Source organism: Danio aesculapii, chromosome 4, assembly GCF_903798145.1.
Source record: "Danio aesculapii chromosome 4, fDanAes4.1, whole genome shotgun sequence".
NCBI classification, from domain to species: domain Eukaryota; kingdom Metazoa; phylum Chordata; class Actinopteri; order Cypriniformes; family Danionidae; genus Danio; species Danio aesculapii.
Window position 1 is genome coordinate 49,402,629 of NC_079438.1, and position 24,522 is coordinate 49,427,150.

Below are 24,522 nucleotides of genomic sequence, written 5' to 3' on the forward strand. Positions count from 1 at the left end.
GCTTTATCTTACAAATAATTCAGAGGGCTCTTACAAAAGTCTGATTTTTCAAGGAAAAGTGGAAAACACCACAAAGAGTTCAGAGTTTGTTTGTCACATGCTCAGCTGCCTCTACAATTGCACCATGACTGTGCGCAAGAGATCAAAGTAAATACATGATGCATAATAATAAAGTTCATTGAAACAAAGCTTCACTATATTCATAATGAATGCATATTAGATAAACCTACTAAACACTTGCTTTTACACTAAATTTAGACCTTTTGTATAATTCAATATGACTGTGCAGATGATATCACAACTTCTTTTGCAACTTATGGTTTGTTTTCTGTGACACAATTGTAAAAACAAAGTCTATTTTAAAGAATTATCACTAAAATGCACATGATTACTTACGTACGAGGGCGAGGGTGTCTTGCCCTCCTGAAATTCTGGGGAAATCAAGCGGTTTCCAAAGAATCCTTATCCTGCTTGCACACTCGACCCAACGACTAGAGATAAAACAAGAGAAATGTTAGTGTATTGAGTGAAAATGCTGTCCAATTACACATAAAATAAATATATTTTTGCTGTTTGTTCAATCTACTAATTTAAAATGAGTTGAAAAAACACAGTTCTTAAGTTTTTTTTTTGACAACTTAATAGTTTTATGTTCAATCCACTTAAATTTGTAAAAGCAATTAAAGCTGCATGAAGGAATTGTGTGGCACCCAGCATTTTTAATCTATGTTACAATTACTTTTGGATCAAAAAAGTGTGTATGCCACCTATCAAAGGCTATTACGCTCATCTAAATAAGTTATATCCATAGGCAATTTACAAGCTGCCCTTAAAATTCAAAGATAAAGGAGTAACTATATATCAAGCTCGCCCATATACCACAGTGACTCACTACATGATCCGCAATAAGGCATCCGACACACCTTTGAAAAATGGCACTGAAGTCCCGCCCAGTCCATATTTAAAGGAGTCAATGTCAGCTGAACCTCAGACTTCACGAGAGCTTGATCTTGGCGAGCGCGTGCGTGCGCACCCGTGGAAAATATCTCAAGACCAGTATTGCGCGTGGCACTAAACCTGAGATAAAGGTCAGTAAACGTTATATCTATAATATATGATGCACATGAATATAAACATAACTTTCAATGCTTTTAAATCAAATCTTAGGAAAAGCTGTAGAGCTAATTAGTTGGCAACTAATTAGAGTTTACGCATTAATGCGCTCTCCAGCTTGTGTGCATAATATTAAGTTTTTATTATAACAAAGCGCGTTTAAAAGTTAGCATGTGATTATACAAATATGTTGATGTCTGCGTTTTGATATTAATTTCTGTGGCAAAACAAACAAAAAATGCATTAAATAATGTTTCTCTTTCAAAATTTGTTTTAGGAGCTCTTCAAACAGCACAGCACCCTAGAGTTGGACCTTTGCTCCAACTTGGAAGTTTAGCTGGAAATTGAATATTGTCCAGGTTCATTGGAAGCCCCCTCCTGACCAAGGGGGCGTGAGAATATCATTCCATTATCCCACAATGAGAGCGCTTTTCCCGGTTTTAGTGTATTGCATCAGCCTGCTCTCTACACAACTGCTGGCTCTACCGGTGGAAAACAGGTAGGAATCTGCCTCAGATTTGTTTGTCAGTCTATTTAACTTATGTTTTTGATTGTTCAATGTTTAATATTGGCCTAGTGTGTCTGTATATGTGCAAACTTTTGCGCTGAAGTAACCCAATCTAATTTAAAGGATGAATGAACGGCTGCGCTGCCTGTTAAACGAACAGTTCATTTGAGTCGAATCTTTTTTACGAATGCCGATTTTAATCATAAGCTGTACAAATGTTTAAACAAACTAAAGTCAACAAATCATTTGTTTTTAATTGTCTGAGATTTTAAGCTAATTTATGTACTGAATGTCAAAAAATATTGCAGATACATGGATGTCTTAAACAAAATGAATTAATTTGGGTAAACATTGTTTTATTAAACGGTGCATTAAAACGCATTCAAGCATGACGATTTCTTATATGTTTCTTTAAACTGATTAGGACACATGAAATCACAATGTAGACCCTTAATAATAACAGGCCCTGTATTATTAAACAGCAACATGTGGCTTTGACGAAAGTTTTTTTCTGCGTCGGTGAATCTTTACAACTGATAGTTCAAAAGAATCGATTCACGGAAAAGAGTCGAATGAACAATTTCAATCTTTGTTCCTTCAAAAAGTTAAACGCACCTGCTGAATCGCGGACCTGCAGCATCTAGCAGCATTTATTATAACTAGGCTGGCACCGGGGATGTATTATATGCAAAATATTACACAAAGGGAGGATGTTGTGTCGCGAGAGATTGTAGTTGCAGAGAGCAAGGTCAGTTAGGATGGTAGACGTGACTGTATAAACGCACGCATCCCACCGTTCACCCGCCTGCTGCGTGAGAAAACCAACTTTTACAGTATCAGTTTATGATCAGTGTGTGTATTTCATTGCGTATAGCCTATTATAAAATGCTTAATAGATACTTTGATCATATGCATTCTCGTTTACAATGATTGTCTGACAGTAAATATTTGAATGCACTTTGAATGGGTCACATGATCAAAGCTTATTAATTACAGTGAAAGATGAGCCAAAGCTCCACCAATAAAAGCAAGTTAAAACATGAATTAATATGTCTATTTATATATTTGACATTCTTTGAGATTATGTTCACAATAGAAATATGCCAACGTCGTGATCAGTGGGGAAAAGTCTCATTGTGATAAAGGAACTGAACTGAAATGAGTCACATTGTTTAAAAAAGTGCAGATTTTTAAAGTATATATTTTTTAAAAAGTAAATGTGAATTTATTAAAATTTCATTTAATTTCCCCACAACTGCCTGATATTGAGAAAAACGTTAATATTAAGAAACTGTCTTTACATTTGCAATATTTCATCAATCACAAATGTGACCAGGAATAACTTTTATTATTAAATTATCTGCAGTTTCTTTTTTTGAAAAGTAAATTCAAAGTAAAATTAAAAAAAGACCTCTGATATACAATATAAGTCACTTTTTTTAAAGTAACTAAATGTGTGAATGCATGTGCTGTGCTATTTTCGCATATTTATAAAGTAAGATAGGCTTAAAATTGTAATATATAACTTTTTTACTCAACACTAATCAATTTTACAATGTCAGACTATTTTAGCATGTCTGTTTTCAAATAATTACTGTAATTATCACAATATTACATATTTGGTGCGTCATTACATATGTTAGTATGAAATCTACATTATAGTCTATATTGAATTTAAAAGACACACTGGAGTCTGGAAGAGCAGATTTATTTTACTGTATGTCATTTTGCTAGATATAGAAAACCTGAAAAAAACAAATATATTAAAGGTTTATTGGAAAAAAAGTGATTGGTTTAGTTTTATTTTTTTTAAGTGAGTACAATTAGCATAATTATAAAAATTCAGTCAACTTGACAGCTTCAAGTTACAGTGGGTTTACTTACATTATTACTGTAAATTCAACTTGTTGCTTTTAAGGCAATTGGTTTACCCGCTTTAAGTAACTAATCACTTTTTATAGTGTGTACACTCCAAAAATTATGCTGTTTGTTCAAACTACTTATCAAAAATGAGCTGAAACAACACAATTATTGAGTTTTATTTTGGGACAACTTAATTTTTTATGTTCAATCCACAGCTACTGTTAACTTAATTCCTTCATGTTTTACCAACTCAAATCGATTGTGTGGAACCCAGCACTTTTTGTGTACATATGCATATTTATTATATACAATATTTCCTTTTACATAAGGCAAGCACTGAAAGTCATTGCATCATGCAATTTTGGCATTTACCGCCACAAAACAAGCCATTAGTCACTTCCCAGAAGACACCGGAGCTCATCGTGTGATTAAAAGAATACTTTATATTGTGAATGTCAACCCATCACAAAGGATGGAAATTAATATACAATGTTTTACTTTTCTTAGCACAAAGATAAACACTTGCGTCATTTCTGAGTCAAGGTTAGACGAATAAGCGAATACGGCTGATAAAAGTGCACATTTCTCTGATAGTTTTAATAGCAGATTAAAAGTCTACACTTTTTTCCAGAAAGCCCATTTGATTGGCAGCAAATCTCTGTAATAGGATACTCAGCCAGTTGCTGTTGAAAGCCGCAGTTTAACGTAGTAAAGCAACGACATGCTTTGTCAAGTCATTATTGCTGGCTGATGACTGATGACGGTACTCAGAAAGAATGAATTTGTGGAGGATGAGTGTTTTTCTGCCCTCTTCTGGTTGACACCTGCTTTGCTTAGTTTGTGTCTTGCTGAATTTGTCAATTTCTCTTCATCGTCAATCTGAGGATTGAGGAATAGATATGAACTCATGATACAGGCTTTGAATCAATTTAATTAATCTAGCTAGAACTTAATCTTGCTCTCATAGTATTTAATGATGCTCTTTTCCACCCACACTGTAAAAAAATCGTGCTGCCTTAAATTTTTAAGTTGAATCAAAATTACTTTTCTAGTCCTCAACTTACATCAATTAAACTGACTAAAATATTAAGTTAAACTTTGCATAACTTAAAATATTTAGTTAAACCTGATTAACTTGTAAAAAATAAGTTAAAACAACATCAAAATATTTGTTGTCGTGACTTTTTGATGTTATATTTTTTTATAGTGCAGCAATGTCACATGTGAAAAATCAAAATCTCAAGGCAAGGACTGTGTTGTCCTTGGCCTACAGTATTTACAGTACAATTGATAGCGGTCTTTGCTATATTTGGTGAGGTCATTAGACTGATATTGAGTCACAGACATCTGACTGGTTGATTTACAGTCACAATGCGACAATAAACAACTGATAAACTTGCAGTTTCTGATTACAGTAATGTCAGGTGGCTTTAAAGAGAAAGTTCAACCAAAAATGAAAAACTTACCAAGATGGCTATTAAGATGCAACCAAACTAGGGATGGTTCAAATCTCCCAAAATGTTGCTGGAAGCTTCATAAAAGTAGTCTATATTTTGTTTTTAAGCATTCAATATCTCTCCGTTGTGACCCGCTTTGTCACGGAGAACTCAGTGTTCTTTACATGGACTCACTTAATGTTCGATAACAATTCATTTGTGTACAGAGAACATACAGAAGCTTTTGTGATACCATCAGAGATTTTTATAGTTTGACATGCTGTCCCAGAATCGATTATGGTGGTTAGCAGGGCCTCTTTTGCTGGTTTAAGTGTAATTTCTGAAGCAAACGGGCCTCTGAGAATAGCTAGCCTAGTTTTCTCCCTTACATAATATACTGAGGTTTAGTTTGTGAGGGAAAAAATGCAGAGACAGGAGCCAAGCGACAAGTCGAATGTACTATAGGTTTAAAACAACAGCTGGAAATTGGATCGTCCCACTGTGGCATGGATTTGCGGTTCGCTCTTAAAAATAAAGTGGCTTTCACAGCAATAGTTAAGAAAAGCCATTTCAGGTGCCCAAAAGAACGTGCGATCAGTATTTGGTTGCAAATATATATTTTTTGTATTATGAAGCACATTTGAAATGTTTAAAAGGCATGTTTCCATTATATAGAAGCTTAATGGTACTTAATTGAACTATCAAGTCCTATATCCAATGCAATAATGGTTTCTGTATTATCATGGACTGTTTATCCTCTATAATCATTAATAGAGAGGAATTACAGATGTCCACGTTACTCTACACTGTAAAAAGCCATTAGTTGGCTTCACTTTGAAAAAAGGGAGATCTCATTGCCCTATGATTATTAAGTAAACAAAAGTACTTTACTTTTTAAAAGTAAAATCAACTTGCTGCATTTAAGGCAACAAGTTTACTCACTTATTTAAAATAAAGTTACGGTCACACTTTATTTTGATGGTCCGTTTGTTGAATTTAAGTTCCATTGCATCTACATGCTAACTAACTCTCATTAGATTATAAGTTAGGTTAGACTGTTAGGTTGGGGTTAGTGTACTTGCAAAGGTTGGGGGTAGTTGACATGTACTTGCAAAGTTTCTTTTAGTCAGTTAAATGTCTATTGAAGGGGCATATCAGCAGATATTAAGCAGACAGTCTACTAATACTCAAATGGACCATCAAAATAAAGTGTTAACAAAGTAACTAATCGCTTTTTACAGTGTATTTTGTAGGACTTCAGATAAAGCAGTCAGTTAATAAGATGCTGTTTGGCTCTGATATTGTATTACATATTTGGTGTCCTATGGTTAAACGTTGGTTCACACTCAATGGGAATCAGGGGTGGTCGTGTTTGGACTTGAGTTATGCAGTCGTCCGTTTACAACATAAACATTAGCATTTTACACCACGTTGCTTGGTCATTATTGCTTGAGGTGAAAGGGAAAAGTCATCCGTCAGGCAGAATTCCGCTTTGGATTAGTAACTAAGACCTGAATTCCTTTCTCCTCATCCTCAAGCGGCGTTTCCACTCTGACCAGAAACTATAAAAACCATAAAAACAAACACACGAGGGGAGTGAGTGCTTAAAAGCCCCCCAGTTAATGCTGTAATCACTTTCACTTGTTTCTGCTGCAGTTAAAACAACTTTCCTTATTGCTATTTAAAGTTTAACCCTTAAAGCGGCATTTCTTTTCATTTACTTTTCATTTACTTCTTATCATTTACTTACTCAGCCTCAACAACTATGAACTATGTCTTTAAGTATTTCATGTTTTACATAGAGACTTAGGGAATAAGGATCAGACTCCTTGGGACTTACCACGTGAACTAATCTAATGGTGGTCAATTAAACTAAAGAAATCAGCTGTCTGAATAGATGCACTTTCACAATTTTATTTATGTCTATCTCCACCCTCAACACCCAGATTATCAGCTATATTGCATAAATATAATAGTTGTTTTATCCTTCTGATACAGGATGGCTGCCAGAAATATGAATTAATTTGGATCATTAGTATTAATATGTTTATTATATATAAGAATTATATTAGTATGGATTTATATGGAGTTATATGGTTTTTCAAGTACACTCAATTAAATGTATATTGGTATATATATAATTGGTATATATATATATATAATTGGTATATATATATATATATATATATAGATAGATAGATAGATAGATAGATAGATAGATAGATAGATAGATAGATAGATAGATAGATAGATAGATAGATAGATAGATAGATAGATAGATAGATATAGATATATAGATATTTAATTTACAGTACTGAGCATTTATTTTTAACCTACTATTCCTGAGCATAAGATGTGTATTATGTGTCATTATATGTCATGTGTCAGTGTGTACCAGGACAGAAGGTGATATTTATGGAATACACACCTCACAGTAACTAGAGAATGTCATTTGGTGTGACTTATGGTCAGATTTTCCATAAAAGAAGGCAGGTACATAATTACGACTCAGTTCAGCTAAATATAAACCATCTAATGACCAATTCACAAACAGCCATGACCAGTTTCAGAGCGGCGTGAAAATCACAACCTCAGGGGAAGAACAAACAGTAACACTGGACTGATCTGAACATCCCAATCAAATATCAGATCTCATTGTTTTCCTACCCAAAACAATTGTTCCCACAAGGCATCACAGGGTTTTCATGGCAGTCTGCCAGTAATAAGAAGTGTGCAGGCAGTGAACATGCTGCATTATTAAAGATTAAATCACTCAGACACAAAGTCCAAATCCGAAGACTGTTGGCTTCTATGTACATCAGGACATTGATTGCTCACTTAAAGGAGTCTTACATTTGACTTGGCACAAAACTCGACTGTGTCTTTGGTTTTTCTGCATAACATGATTACCACCTTAATCCCAACATGGGTTGAATTTCAGTGGGGCAGGTGCTAATTTTCCTGGCTGAACACTATGGTTATAGAAATACTCCAGAATCAGAGATCCTATTTCATTGTGGTCTGTCGGTCAATTGTCGCCAGGTGAGGTTTTTAATTAGCACGTCTGTTCAGTTATACAGCTATGGAAAAAATTAAGAGACCACTGGAAAATAGGCAGTTTCTGTGGATTTACTAGGTATGGGTTGGAGAAAATGTTAACGTTGGGTTTTATTCTATAAAGTTACGATAAGACTTCTTCAAGGTTAAAACAAAAATATTGAAATTTAGAGCTTCTAGAGCAGGATAAGAAATGTTTTTATGTATTGTGATTGTAAATCATGGTTATTCCAAACAAATATTGCTTTCTTAGCTCATCTGAGGGTAAAAATTTGTGTTGTGTCATTTAAAATTCAATTATTACTAAAACATGACATATTTTTGTTGTTTAATGCATTCAAAATGCTTTAAATGTCAATGCTTTTTTACCTGAAGTTTGGAAGAAATGTAATAAGTAGTTTACAAAATGAAACGAGAATTACGTTTGACTCTAATGCATGACTATAAAATGTAAATCCAGAGAAACTGAGAATTTGTGGTCTCTATATTTCTTCCCATGAACTGAATGCTATACTTTATTCAGCATGTTTATTTTAGAACGTATAATGTCATTTCAAAGACTCCAAGCAATCATAATTTTAGTCTGAATTAGTGCGATTTCGCTACATCACTCATATCACATATATTCTTCTTATTTGTAATATTTAAGGTTCTTCAATGAACCACAAAGAAAGAGCAGCAGTACGTTTTTCTAATCGGGCTGTATTTAGGATGAGCTTTGAATCAGGGTGGTCTGGCTGTCATATATTTAAGGATGCATAAAAGTGTGATAATGGAGTCTCCAAAGGGGTGAGAGGGCAAATGGATGAAGTCTACGGTCAGCTTATCTCTGCCTAACCATCTGATATTTGGATCAAGCTCAAAGAGAAACTAATGCTTAGGGGGCAAAAGCACTTAACCTTGATCATGTGAAGCTGATGCGGTGCATGTGTTTGTTGCTGAGTACGCATAAATGTAACATGTTAGAGCAGTTGCGTAGCAAACATTAATAAAAATTTATCCTATTCATCCTAGCAATTTTGCGCAGATAATCATAATATTTTAAAGAGGTGGTATTTTGGTTGACCACGAGAAGAAGGGAAAAATCTAGCTGGCTGCATAGTTTGCACACCGAACCACTGAGACAAGTAAACTTTCTAAAAAAAGGAATGCTACAAATGCATATATTATTATATTAAGACTAAATTTGATTTACATTAGGAATAGAAATGCATTCAATACACAATATTTAACAAAAAAGGCCTACATGTTAAGATTTTAATGATGGAAACAAATGGAAAGGCTAGTTGAGACCTCTGGAAAGTTGAGATTTTAAGCTTTCAAAAAAAAAAGTGCGTGCAAAGACATGTCGTGTAAATTTAGAGTTACTCAGCATGCTTTTTTTAACCGAGTTTAACATGACACTATGAGATTAGATGGTTTAGTCCAACCTAACAATACCCTGTCATTTCTCCAATTTCAGCTTTAGAGTTTTTGTGCAAATTTGGCTGTTCTTTTATGCTTATGCACCTCTTTTTTAAAGATTATATGGAAATAAAAATGTATAAAAATGCTTGATCTTTATGTGGATTTTCACTTTGCTACCTGTAAACTGCTGCTTTCTAATCCTAAAAGCAAGAGCTGAATTAGTGGCCTGTGCAAAAACCAGTCGTATTATAATCAAACAGAGAGCAGATGGCCTCGCCATTACAGCAAAACCAGAGTAAATCAAGTGTGTTTGCCTTACGCTGAGTCCCAAAGAGTCATAGCCTTTTTGAGCAGCGAGCAGTCGGATTTTTCTGAAGTGTTGTTGCCGTAAATGTTTGCACGGTTGGCCAAACCTGCACATTTAGTTCCTGCTGTATATGATCCCTCTTAATAAAAAACAAAAAAATCAATTGACAAAAGAGCACCATGTTTTTCCTACATGTTTATATTTATTTTTGGACAACACAACGTCGATATTTTAACTTCAGAAGAGTAAAGAAATCAGCATTTGGTGGAATAACCCTGATATTAAGTAAAAAAGTAACAAATTGTCATTTTCTTACAATATTTTAATTTGCGATAAATGTTATCAGACTTTTATAGAATAAAACAGTCAATAACATTTTACTCAAAGCTCATATCTAACAAGTAAATCCAGACAGAATCCAAAGTAAAAAGTGAGGATTTCTCGTAATCTCTATCTCTTCTTTTTGTCCATACTTATATTATATTTTATTTCTACATATACAGTATATATTTTTAGTTATGCCTTGTTTTTATCTGTTGATGTTCACAAAATGTTATTAATAACAGGACAATCGATTTTAAGTTTAGCATTTCTTTTTTTGCATATGTTTGCGTTTCTTCTTAATGTATGTCTCTAACTTACCTTAATTTAGTACATTTATTTTTGTTATGTTATTTTTTTTATTCAGTATTTATTTTAAAAACTATTGGTTAACTAATTAATATCAGCAAAATCCAATATCATTCGACCTCTAATGGCTAAATATAAAAGTCAATCAAATAATTCACACAATCTTCAACATCTATGGAAAACCATAAAGAGAGAGATACAATACAGAATATGACTAAATATCTATATGTATTCAGAATTGGTGAAACATAATAATCAAGTATACCAGAATGTATTAAAATACCAATTTCCCTGCAATGTTTACAACTCCACTCTCTGTCTCATTACAGGTTGGACTTCATGACAAGACTCCAAGAGCTAAGAGAGAAATCGACCATCTCTCCAGACGTTACTCAGAGCTCAAACACTGACCATGGCATCTCTATTGACCGCACCATTTTATGGAGGGCCATCTTGTCCAGAGCGCCGCCTGCAGACCTAACAGGGGACCAACTCCAGTCCACCTTAACACTCGAGAGCCCTAAACAGAGAGAGCGACGTTATGTACACTCAAGAGGGCACCACAGCCACCATCACCCCCAGCTAATGCGTGTGGGATGCGTCCTAGGCACCTGCCAGGTACAAAACCTCAGCCATCGCCTCTACCAACTTGTTGGGCAAAGTGGACGGGAAGACTCTCCAATTAACCCGCGCAGTCCACACAGCTACGGATGACTCCAGAGGCTAAAACTAAGACCAAGAAAACAGCGTTACACATATCTGTCTATTAAATTGCAATAGGAACCTGCTGTAGGACTCTTTCCTCCTCCTCTCTGCATTGGTTTTCTGGAGTGTCTGCTGTGCCTTTTTGGGACAGAAAGGATGTTTTGTTACTTGACGGTGTCTTCTTTGTGCCTTTAAAACACTTTTTTGTATACTTAATTTTGGTATTATCATTATAAGTCTTAAGACAAGAGATTATTCCGGGCTCAGCCGCATTATATCCCGACTCATCTATTTAACTTCTACACCACTGATCAAACCGTCTGAGCCTTTAAAGTGGATTTCAACAAGGTGCACGATTGGATTTCTGTCAATCTGAAGCCCCGTGTGATTCAAAAGACTCTGAACCCTCTCACCTTGTGTCTGCAAGATGATTTTAAGAAGAAACCAGACTTGTTTTTTTGTTACAGTGGTTTCAATACCAATGTCTGATACCTTCTTACCTGAATACCTACGCCAACTTAAACCTTGGGTTTTAAACAATGGCGAATTGTGACTTTATAAACACAGTGGTCTCTTGGTTGAACCCGCAGTAGCAATTGTTGCTGAATCTGGATTAGTACATTGTTTCTTTACCGAGCACTGAGGTCTGGCGCCTGAAATATTACACTTCACGTGAAGTCACGAGAATGAGTTATAATCCTAAAGGTCTCAGTTTCCACTCTTACTTAATCATGTTGGGCTTTGCCACATTTCATAAACAGACCCAAGACCTTTCTGAGCATTTCTAAATGATTAGCTTATAACTCATTTAGAAATGAACCAGCTCCTTAATACAGGCGGAACTAGCTGAAGGACTGTTAGAGGTCCCATTTTGATTGCCAAAACACTTTTGAGTCGTGAGTGGGTATGCAAAAACGACTAAATACGCTGTATTGTGCATGCAAAGTCAGTAGATAGCACTTTGTAACTAAAGAAACAATTTGTGCATGTGCAGATAATGATGAAACAAACTAAAAACAATCACAAAAATCATGCATCTTGGATTTTGGGTGCAAAAATACAAAGTGAAAACTGACTACAACAACAATGGTGGACTACCAGACCATATGTGTGTGTGCAGCTTGTGTTTCTCTACAATATAACATTGCCATCTACTAGCCTGGCATGCATAATACAGCAATTTACAAATCTGCATGAATACGCTTGTCTTCTGTTAGCAAAACATTTTCAAAAAGAAAAACTTTATACATTTACGCTAATAAATTTAGCATATGCTTTCATCCAAAGCGACTTACATCGGTAAACACACACCCGAAGCAGTAACACTTTATTTTAAGTTACAATTCTCACTATTAATAAACCATTAACTATGACTTTTGCCCCAATGAACTCCTAATGTGCTACTTATTAATAGTTATTAAGGTAGTAGTTGGATTTAAGTATTACGTAGGATGAGGGATGTAGAATAGGATCTGGCAGAATATGTGCTTGAGAAGTACTAAACAGCCAATATCTTACTAATAGACAGGCAATAAGCCACTAGTAATAGTGAGAATTGTTACCTTATATAGTTTTCAGTACATCCTTGTAGAGAAAACAAAAACACCTTATAATTTTTGTTAAACTTTGAGAAATTTACCCCCATTAGTCCATACAATGCGAGTCAGAAGGCCTTGATTTTGGAGCGCACTCACTTTCATTATAAAGGCAAAAGCTGATTTATTAGTAAAACACACCACTCTTAATATCAGAAATCCTCTTAAAAATGTCCCCAACACACACTGGCTGGCTTGATTTAAGTAATTCTCAAGCTCATTCTTGTAACTCTAATTAAAGATTCTAGTTATACCAAAATTTCAGGCGCGAGCGTGCCAAAGTCTTTCGGGAACACGGCCTTTCCAAAAACACTCTCCATCCGTGTCATGTATTTTAAGAATTCCCTTTGTTATAATAATCATGTCTGAATCCGTGGGTGGATACACACACCAAAAATACCCAACAGACATAGGAAAAGTAGCCGTAAAAAACAGTCAACCCTAGTTTTTTGGGGGTCTGTGGATGTCAGGAGAATGCTGTGAGACATCAAAGTCCATGTCTGGGGATTAAAATAGCGGACGTAATCCTACTTAAACATCAGAAACTTTTCATTTCTGCAAAGTATCCAGGCCAACCTCACGAAACCCTTTATGTTATAGGACAAAGTGCTTTCAATTCGCTCCAGAAAGGCAGAGAACTGACCAAAAAACCTGAGTTTACTTGATACCTTTCACACTATATTATATATATATATATATATATATATATATATATATATATATATATATATATATATATATATATATATATATATATATATATATATATATATATATATATGTGTACTGTTATTTAAATTGGATTTTTTTCATGATGGTGTTGATAACTGTAAAAAAAATACTTCTATATATTTCTTTTTTCATGGCTTATTCTGATGATGATCATAGGAAGTAGTAATAATAATAGCTAATCTGCTCAAAGGCTCTCTCTCTATCCATCCAACACCATCTCTCTGCTGTAATGGACCTGATTAATGTCTCGTGACTGATCATTAAAAGGCTTTTAAACTGCTGAGAGCCTGGTTAATCTGTACTTTTTGTGTACACGTGCAGCGGGGAGCCCCTTTACCTGCCTCGTATTGATCACATTCCTTTTTTTATTTGACTATTTAACTAGCTATTTATTGATCTTTTTGTGAACGTCTTGGTGACATGGGTTGGAGCATAACAAGTGCGTCAGTATCTGGCCCTGATCTTGTGTTTTTGTGTGCTGTCCTCCGTGTATTGCGTATTTTAATGACCTTTATCCCCTTTACTTGGTTTGTTAAGTAAAACACAAGCGTTAGCATTCATGCTAATGTGCATCAGCATTGGGCACACACTGTATTTGTGATGAAGCGATAAACACAATCTTTTAAAGTCATGTGTGTGTGTGTGTAAGTGTAACTTTAAATGTTTTAGTTGATACTAAGGGTCAGTTGTGTTGTTACTACCATGCGAAGCACTTTAAAGCGGGAGCATGTTTCTGTTTATCACTTGAGTTTTGTGTATGAATGTATTTAAAGGGCGTTCTAGCACACAGCCAGTATCTTTTGTGAATACTATTAGGTTTAATATTTAAGTTAATGTATTTATGTTTGTGTATCTGTGTCACCAAAGACGTTATTTATCACATGCAGTGTTTTCTCACACATCGAAAAGTAGTATATTTAGGGAAGGTGGCAGACTTAGACTGTCACGCCCCTACATTGTTCATTTTTGCCTGTGAAATAAAGCACTACATAGTAGTGAGATGAACTCTGACGTGTTGTTCTCTTTTAAATGTGAACGGCGGTGGTTTGCCGCTATGAAATGATCACAAAAAACTATTCAAAAGAGCATCAAATATTTTAGGTTTGAGGAAACTGTAAGAATTTTTGGTCCTGCATTATATATAGAGTGGCCTTAACTAATATGTACTTACACTGAAATTAATGATTTGTTACAATGCAATTATTGTGTACATACATGTTTTACATCGTACTTATGACTGTACTTAATACCTGCAATACCTCAATCACATTATGAACTCTGTAAGTACTTTATTTATTTTACTGATGCAAGTACATATTAGATAAGGCCACTTATTATTTTTTGATGCAAGTACATAGTAGATAAGGCAACTTATTAGGACTTTTTTATGTTAAACATCTTATCCTCACCAAGGCTTTATTTGTTTAATTATAAATGAGGTAGAATTGTTGTTTTATTGTCTCTTTTATTACGATTTAAAACATACATTTTACATTTTAATATATTTATTTAATGTAGTTTACTTTAGTCATGGCAAAGCTGCATGAAGATCATTTGATTTGCTGCTCAAAAATTTTACTTATTATTATTATTATCATCAATGTTTTAAACAGATATGCTATTTAATATATTTATGGAAGCATTATTAAGCCCCAATTTCAATAAAATGTTAGTATTTTAGCTTTTTCATATTCTCAGTTTAAAAGTTTTAATATTTACTTTTAGTAATTTTTAATAGTGTTTATATTTATTATTTACAAGCATTGACATTTTAGTATTATTCTCAAAGAGAATTCATTAGTATGTGACATTGGAAGAAATAGTTTATTTTTCGTCTTAAATATCTAAATTAAGAAGTGCTTTATTTCTAATAAATTCTCATAAATAATTTATTTTTTATTTTAAATACTGATACTCTTTACATCCCCATCAGATTTTTTGATACTGAAATACATTTTGAAATACATTTTGGTACATTATAGGCTTACAGTTACAAAAAATATTTATATTTAAATATATTTTTTCAGCACCAAATCAGCATGTTGATTTAACCAGTATTTTAGCATATTTCTTTACCATATGGGATACATTTAACTGCATTAAAATGTATTTGTGGGGCATTTGTACCAGGGGTGGAAAGTATGACTGATCCACATTTGGTAATGTAATTTTGCAAATAAAATAAAATAAAATAAAATAAAATAAAATAAAATAAAATAAAATAAAATAAAATAAAATAAAATAAAATAAATAAAATAAAATAAAATAAAATAAAATAAAATAAAATAAAATTAAATTAAATTAAATTAAATTAAATTAAAAAAATTCAATTCAGTTCAAATGTTATGACCTCAAAACCTATGAATTGATTAACAAAATTATTCAAGATTACAGTCATAAAGGTAATTCACAAAATATTTAGGTTTGTAATAATAAGGTTTAGGTTGTAATAATATAATATAATATAATATAATATAATATAATATAATATAATATAATATAATATAATATAATATAATATAATATAATATAATATAATATAATATAATATAATATAAATCTAGATATAATAATTATATAAATCTAGATATATGTCCTATTAATATTATTATAGTTTTTTTGATCCTCCAGAAATTACATCATAGACCCACTTTCACTTTTCACCAATTTGCTTACAACATATCTCATTATATCTTCATTCACCTTGTACTAGTCCACTAGTTACATAACTCATGACCATGACATACTATTAGCAAATATACCTGAGCCTGTCTGCAATATCTGTCTGAGCTTATCCATTATCTTTATGAATCTAAAGAGCACAAGAACCATTCAAACATATTCCTGTAACACCAGATTCGCAACCCTTATTGCACAACATCTGAATCTGTGTTAATGAACCAGTGACCATCAGACACAACAGGTTAAACATTAGACTGAAGCCTTCTGACAATAAAATGCAATCAAATGGGTTGTTTCTGCTCCTGCCAGTCATCAAAATTTCCACTTGGACAGGAAAAAGTGGTTCCTAATTCAGCCATTAATAAGTGACCAGGCAATGCAACTACAGCTGTGCAGACAGAAAAAGCAGGTCACAGATCAGCTGAGCATATGACCATAGCCTTCAGACGGAAATAACAGTATTGCTTACAATGATAAAACCGTTCGTTACAGATAATATGAGGTTTGAGCAATATCAAAAGTCTGTGATTACTCAAGTGTGGCCAAAAATTAGGGTCAGAAACTTCTTTTTTGCATTAATTTCCACATTTGTCTGGTGGAATTGTTTTACGGGCATTTTTTTATCTTTTTTAATTTAATTTTATTTCTTTTTTTTAATTTCATTTTACATTTACTTTATTTTACTTTATTTTATTTTACTTTATTTTATTTTACTTTATTTATTTTACTTTATTTATTTATTTTTTATTTATTTATTATTTTTTTCACTTTATTTTACTGGATTTTATTTATTTATTTATTTATTTATTTATTTATTTATTTATTTATTTATTTATTTATTTATTTATTTAATTATTTATTTTATTTTATTTTATTTTATTTTATTTTTTTTTTTTTAATTTTATTTTATTTTATTTTATTTTATTTTATTTTATTTTACTTAATTTTATTTAAGTTTTTAATTTATTTAATTTATTTTGTTATTTAATAAATTTTTAATTTAATTTAATTTAAAAATATATTTTATTTTATTTTATTAGTTTTATTATAATTTTTTTATTTTTATTTTTTTCTTATTATTATTTCGCAAAATAAATTTTTTCTTATTCATAATTAACCATATGTGGATCAGTCATACTTTCCCTACCTGGTACAAATGCCCCACAAATACATTTTAATGCAGTTAAATGTATCTCATATGGTAAAGAAATATGCTAAAACACTGAAGTTGAATCAACATGTTGATTTGGTGCTGAAAAACTATATTTATATATAAACATATGCTGGATAAGTTGGCGGCTCATTCCGCTGTGGCGACCCCTGATTAATAAAGGGACTGAGATGAAAAGATAATGAATGAATGAATGAATGAATGAATGAATGAGATTTGTGAGGGGTGTACTTATATATGCTAAGCACTGTATTTATTTAGTAACAAAATAACAAAAATGTTTTACTAGTTTAATTTTAGTGACTGCAGAAACATTCAGAAGCAGAAACACCAGATAAAAATATGCTGAGAAAATTCATCAAATCCAGCTATACGGCTATGGAATGAACAAATATTGTTGAAAAGTATTTTTAATTTATGTACTTAAGTAAATCAGGGTGGCACCAGTTAAGAGTCCAAAGAAAATGACTCAAATATAGACGAGCCCTGTTTAACTAAAGCAATCACAACATAAATGCAGCACGCCATATTTTGCAGCAAGAAGTTTACTTGTGATTTCCAAGTCTAAAATGGGGTAATTACAGTCATTCAGCGTTATATTTAAAAAGCGTTAACAAAGCATCAGCATCAGCCAGTAGGAATTACATGCTCCTACAAGCTACTTTATTATCAAGTTCAGCATGGGCAGCTTTTTGTCCACCAAATATGGAGAAATGAATGGGAATCATCAGTGTGTGGGAGAGATTTAAGACTTTTGCATAAACTGTAAGCTTGTCCAAACAGGTTTTCATACACACTCGCTGTGGTTGCCACTACTAAGTCTGATTTGTGAACTCAAGCCTTAAGGTTACTAATAACTTTGCTAGAAATTCGTCTTTTGACGCATTTGCAGAGACAACAGACGTCATCTATTCATGTCAACGGCTGAAAAACTGAGTTGTGCAGGCTTTAGATTTTAAAACTGGAGAAGAATGAGTTTGCTGGAGCCACTACGAGACATTTAGAGATGCTGTTTTTTGATTTATGAGACAAATAATGGCTGTACCTGAACTTTACTGTCAGGTTCTGTTCTGCAGCATAAATTATACACGATCCAAATGTTAAATAATGTTTGTTTCCCCTATAAGGAGAGTATAAATGATGCAAGATTCCATTACATTACATAATCTGACCTTCATATTTTTAGAATAATATCAACCTATATATTTAACATATTTTCTTGAATATTTGATGTTGGCACCAACTGAAATGCTTTTTAGTCATAAAATACAACAATTTTCTGATGTTTCGGAGGTCAATAGTTAATGCTGAATCAAACTATTTTACACTGAATTAAAAATAACTTGAATGCTGTCATTTAAAGACGGAAAACTATTATAGTATGCTCTTTTAAAAGGTATGCTTAATTAAACATTTAATTGCTTTGCATCATGATCACATCGCCACCTTGGGTGTGCATTATTTTTAAACAATTCAAAGGCCTGTCATCAGTTACTCCTTTTATAACTGTTATAATCTTGCATGTTTTTTTCGCAAAAATAATTTAATAAATTAACAATTTAAAAAGGGGCAGCACGGTGGCGTAGTGGGTAGCACGATGGCCTCACAGCAAGAAGATCGCTGTTTCGAGCCCTGGCTGGGTCAGGTGGCATTTCTGTGTGGATTTTGCATGTTCTCCTCGTGTTCGAGTGGGTTTCCTACGGTTGCTCCGGTTTCCCCCACAAGTCCAAAGACATGTGGTATAGGTGAACTGGGTAGGCTAAATAGTCCGTAGTGTATGTGTGTGAATGAGAGTGTATGAGTGTTACCCAGTGATGGGTTGCCGCTGGAAGGGCATCCACTGTGTAAAACATATGCTGGATAAGTTGGCGGTTCATTCCGCTGTGGTGACCCCCGATTAATAAAGGGACTAAGCCGAAAAGAAAATAAATGAATAAATAAATAATCTATAAACAAATGTTCTTGATGGTATTTAAACCACAAAATGTAAAACGTTTTTTAGTTTGATAAATTAAAACTTGTTCTGACTGAGGTTATTTGACAGATCTGCTTCATTAAATCCTTTTAAATCGTAAAGTTAAACTGTAAAAAAAAATTAAGTTGTAAACAAAACAAATGTGTTTGTACTAAGTTTAATAAGAAAATTCTATTTCTATTTTCACACTTTAATCAGCGTCTTAACTGTCATATCTTTTTGATTGTTTTTTTTTCACCTTTTGACCTTTTTTCCACTGTGCTGACAATAATTAAAACGTTTTTTATCAGAAAATGTGCTTTAAAATGGTTTAGCATGCTTTTTAGTATGCTTTTAAATGCTTTTTAGTACTGTTTTTTATTTGACAAATATATATTATTGTAAGTAGTGTTGGTGAAAGTTACTTTGAAAAGTAATGCATTACAATATTGTTAACTTTTAATGGTAAGTAATGTGTTACGTTGGGGAAATCTCCTCATCCTCCACCAGTGTGCAGCATCCACCTGGATGACGTGACGGTAGCCATTTTGCGCCAGACCGCACACCAGCTGATTGATGGAGAGGAGACAGAGTGATGAAGCCAATTATCATATGGGAATGGTTACGAGGCCATGATGGACAGAGGCCAGTGTGCAACTCTTTTTCGAAGGACTTTGTAACGACAGAGAGTCAGGACCTCGGTTTAACGTCTCATCCGAAAGATGCTCACTGAGCAGTAAAGAGTCCCCTTCACTATACTGGGGCATATACATGAGGACCCAATCGAACTGCAGGTTGATCGCCCCTTGCTGGTCTCACTAACACCACTTCCATCAGCAACCTATGGTCTCCCATCCAGGTACTGACCCGGCGCAGCCCTGCTTAGCTTCAGTGGGCGACCGTGTGAAATTTGCAGAGAGCAGCTGCCGGTGATAATGTTATCTTCTGAGAACTTCCTGAGCCCAGAGCTCTACATGCTGTAAGTACAGATTAATGAAAGTTTAATGCAATGTGTTTGCTGCTTTTGTGCTTTTTGTCTTATTAGTGAAGTACAAACCATTTTCAAGAACAATTCCTTTTCTTTCATGTGTTCAAAATAATAAACGCATTCTCTCATCTCAATTTTAGTCAGCAATTTACTTTTTAAAAGCGAATTAATTAAACAAAAAGGTAACTCAAATATTATTACTTAATTTTTAAAAGTAATGTTACTTTACTCGTAACCTAAAAAAAGTAATATTATTACAATACTTGTAATGCATTACCCCCAACACTGATTGTAAAGTTAAGCTGTATAATATTATCACATGACATTTGTACAATTTACTTTTTTTGTGTGTCAAATTTACAAGCAATTTCAGAGAGAGCATTTTTTCCTCCTGCTCATATGGAACCTGCTGTGTAAATGTACATAACACCTGAGTGATAAAGACAGAAGAAAAACACGTACAGTAGCAGATTGAAAACATTGTGAAATGAACAGAGGAATGAAAGAGACAGAGAACAGCTCACTAACTTTTCGAGGCTCATAAGAAGTGCACACTCACTAATACACACTCTTCTGGAAAGTGATGTCATAGACGGTCCATGCAAGCGGGAACTCCACCATTTCAGCAAAGCCTGACTCTAATAACACACACACACACATTCTCCAGTTAGGATTCAGAGGCGAGAGTTGGATTGATTCTGCATACGTGCAGCTTCACACGGGCAGGAATTCCCAGTCAGCCGCAGCGTATGGAAAAAAACGACAAAAAGGAATCAAACACCACATGACAGCTATTAATATTAGCACTCGGAGTCAACCTTTCCAAAAACTGCAGCTGGAAAGTTTTGGTAGGAGTTTTAGAGAAGTTATTATGGTTTGGTAACACATGAACAAGTGCCAAAAATCTGATTATTTGAAAGATCTGACAGAGTAATGATGTTATTTTTGTGAGTTTTTTTAATTAACGCTTAAATTTTCAAAGTCACATAAAGGTTACAGGAGTGTGCTTTACAAGAAAACACTGTTTACATTTTTCTACATTCACAATGACACATTAATTTGATGTGGTATAAAGCAATTCAAACAGTACTTTGAACACACAAAGTACAAAAAAAATCAGACTTGACTTTACTTTGACTTTTTTGTATTAATTTGTAGCTTATTACACTACAAAAAAATGCCGGGTTGCACACAATTCATTCCTGTGAATGAAACAAATCGATTAAGTAAACTTAATCTTTTTTTTTTTACAAATTTAAGTGGATTGAACATAAAACATTTAAGTTGTCCCCAAAAAAATCTCAAGAATTGTGTTGTTTCAGCTCATTTTAATTTTGAGTGTACTCTGCGCCTAAATTTTTCTGACAAGCTCATGCCTGCAATTTGAATAGCACTTTTGGGGTATTTAGAGCATCTCTTAATGCACATTCACGTACACATAAGAGTCTTGAAGACTAAACTTTTGGATGACTATAAAACAGCATGAAGCTGAAGTACAGAATGAGGGTTTTTGACTTTTTGGAGCAGACCAGAGATCCAGGCTTCTGATCAAGAGCAAGATACTCTTGATTTTGTTGTTGCTGTTGTTGTTGTTTTTAAGTCATTTTGCTTTTTAAAAATACATTTCTTTTTGGCTATACTTTTCTAAGACTTTACTTTATTAACATTTCACAGTTTCTCTCAAGGTTTTTTTTCTTCACTTTCGCCAATTAGTGAAGTTTTTTTCCCTCTCCGCCACTGGCTTGCATGGTTCGGGATCTATAGAGCTGCGCATGTCAATATTTGACAATATTTATTGCCTGTCAATATTTTACATTTCTGTACAGCGAGGTCATGTTTTGATCTTCGATTGGTCTCACGTGCAATCACATGATGCGATTTCACAGATCAGAGTTCACCACGCTTGAACTTTCCAATGCAGCAAACTGCGAAACTTGTCGCACGAGCTTGCGTTTCTTGCGCAACTTTTGAGTTTTTTAATGATAACCTATGGAAAAAAGTTGTTAAAGTCATTACCAAACTGTTATGATGCCAGTAAAAGGCTTAGTAAAAATTTATATGGCAAAAATTATAATAAAACACAAAAAACTAATTAAAAAACCTTCAACTACAATTTAAATAAAAGTGAAAATAAATATATAGCAAATTATGTAAAACTGTGAATAAAACCTATATACTCTCGGCTATTCTAAATCAGCAATGATGCATAAACACAAGATTTGTGTAAAAATAAATTTATTTATTTAGTTCAAGGGAAATTTCTTATATTGGGATTTTTATACTTCAATCTCTATTGGAAATAAGAAGCCAGGAGCCATAAGATTACTTACATCTTTCAATTAACAACTCCAGCATTAATTAATGACAAATAAAGATATTTGTACTATTTGGTTATTCCAAGCCCAAATATATTTGATCAGATAGAAATGATAATTAAGGCATTCAAATATTGTTGTGGACAAAGGTTATACTATTGTGGGGGCCAGGACTACATACACAATACGTATCCACCTTATCCACAAGTTCAGACTAAAATCGTTTACTTGCAAAAACAAACAAGGTCAATGAACCTTTACAAAATCCTTGTCCTCATGCTCCACGTCTGAGGTTATTGGTCATTTGGAAATAATAAATCAATGTTCTAGCTGTGTTTAAAATCAATAAGGACAGCTACATTGTAATAAGGTAATGTGATGTTACTTATTAACAGTTAATCTTGTTGTTAAAGTGGCTAGGGAATTGATAGTTATCACATTAAAGACAATGTTTACATTACTCACGCTTCATTTACCGTCCCTCCATTTGAGTTTCTTTCTTCTGTTGAAAAAAAAAAGTGATATATTATAGAATATCAAGCAGCAGCTATTGACTTCCATTGTCATTTTTGTTCCTAGTATAGATGCCAACAATCTTCAGAACATTTAGCTTTGTGTTTAATGGAGACAATGGAGTGTGAGTAAAATACAGAACTTGTCATCCCCACATTAAGAAAGCAGTCCTCTGGCTAAGCGAAGAGTTCATTTTATCCCTCTGCTGCCATCTATTGGATGCTATGGGCCCCTAAACATGATAGTGTGAGGGACCACCAAACTAAAATGCAAAAGGCGTTTACAGAGTTTCTTATATAAGACATAATGTTTACTGTCATAAAAAAAGAATAATTCAAATGGGTTTAAATGGGTTTAAAATATTTTTTAAATATTTAAGTTAAGTTGTCTATTAAGATATATTATTATTTATTTATTTATATTATTTATTTATTTATTTTAATCTAATATGCAATTATTATTTGTTTAATAATCAATTATTTATTTGTATTTTAACTCCTTTACCAGGGTTATATTGGTCAGATCATTCAATCATATGTTTGGTTCTTTCTTGTATATTATGGAGGATGAAACCTGCAAAAACAATAAATAAATAAATAAAAAGTCAAAAAAGTCCATAAATTCCAGCATAAATAAAACTATAAATAAATATATACGAAAGTAAATAAATATATATATACAAAAATTCACAAATTCCTGCATAAATAAATATAGAAATAATTAATAGAGCGGGCATATAAATAATTAAAAGAATTACACGAATGTTGGGGAAATGAAAATGCTAAATTGAAAGTTGATTTTATATATATTTGCAGGTTTCGTCCTCCATAGTATATGTTCAGTTATATCATTATACATTTTTATTATTATTTTATTGAATCAATCATTCAGTCTGGTTACAGTTTTGACTGTAGCCAAAATGGTTTTTGACAGAAACTGAAATCAACTACAAACAAACAAACATATAAAATGATTTTAAAAAATGTATGTTAAAAGCAAAACGTATTATGTTGTTTATCTGTGTAACCTAACTGAGGGTTTTGAAACAATTCAGCTTCTTATAAACAAATGCCAGCTAACAAGTCATTACCAAGGTAATTACATTAATCAGCAGTGTTTTATTATCATCACCATACTATTATAGCTATTTATATTTCAATTATTTGCTTTAATTTATTTTTAAACTAAATAAAAAGCCAAATGTTAAAATAACCTGAAAACAAGCTGAAATAATATGTTTAGATTATATTACAAACCTTTATATTATTAATGTTATGTTTATATTAAGTTGGTCACCAAATGAACACTGAAACAATACCACAACATTTCTATATTTTCATCTATATGTCCACTTTTTGTTTACATTTTTGTTGTATCTTACCGGTTCATTATTCCTGGGTTGACTCCAATGCTTCAGGACTCTTGAAGAAGTTATTAATGTTAACTGTTTGTTAGGAACAATTTTGAGACTCAAAAAAGGATGTACCTGAAACAGTGGCTTATCGCCGTCTACTGGCGTAAATATATATATATCATAATACGGAAA

At 33.0% G+C, this 24,522-nt stretch overlaps 1 protein-coding gene and 1 long non-coding RNA gene across 2 annotated transcripts; one reads left to right on the plus strand and one right to left on the minus strand.

The window, feature by feature from the left end:
- The first annotated feature begins 1,002 nt into the window (after positions 1–1,002).
- adm2a (adrenomedullin 2a) lies at positions 1,003–13,292 on the plus strand. The gene is made up of 3 exons (XM_056455104.1): positions 1,003–1,088; positions 1,391–1,612; positions 10,651–13,292. The coding sequence occupies exons 2-3, from the start codon at positions 1,533–1,535 to the stop codon at positions 11,033–11,035; spliced, it is 465 nt and encodes a 154-aa protein (XP_056311079.1). The 5' UTR covers positions 1,003–1,088; positions 1,391–1,532; the 3' UTR covers positions 11,036–13,292.
- A 7,390-nt stretch (positions 13,293–20,682) lies between these two features.
- On the minus strand, positions 20,683–24,457 carry LOC130222629 (uncharacterized). The gene is made up of 3 exons (XR_008836528.1): positions 24,358–24,457; positions 22,929–22,965; positions 20,683–20,786 (listed from the first exon to the last, which is right to left on the minus strand). It is a non-coding gene; the product is annotated as an uncharacterized LOC130222629 (long non-coding RNA).
- Between the last annotated feature and the right edge of the window lie 65 nt (positions 24,458–24,522).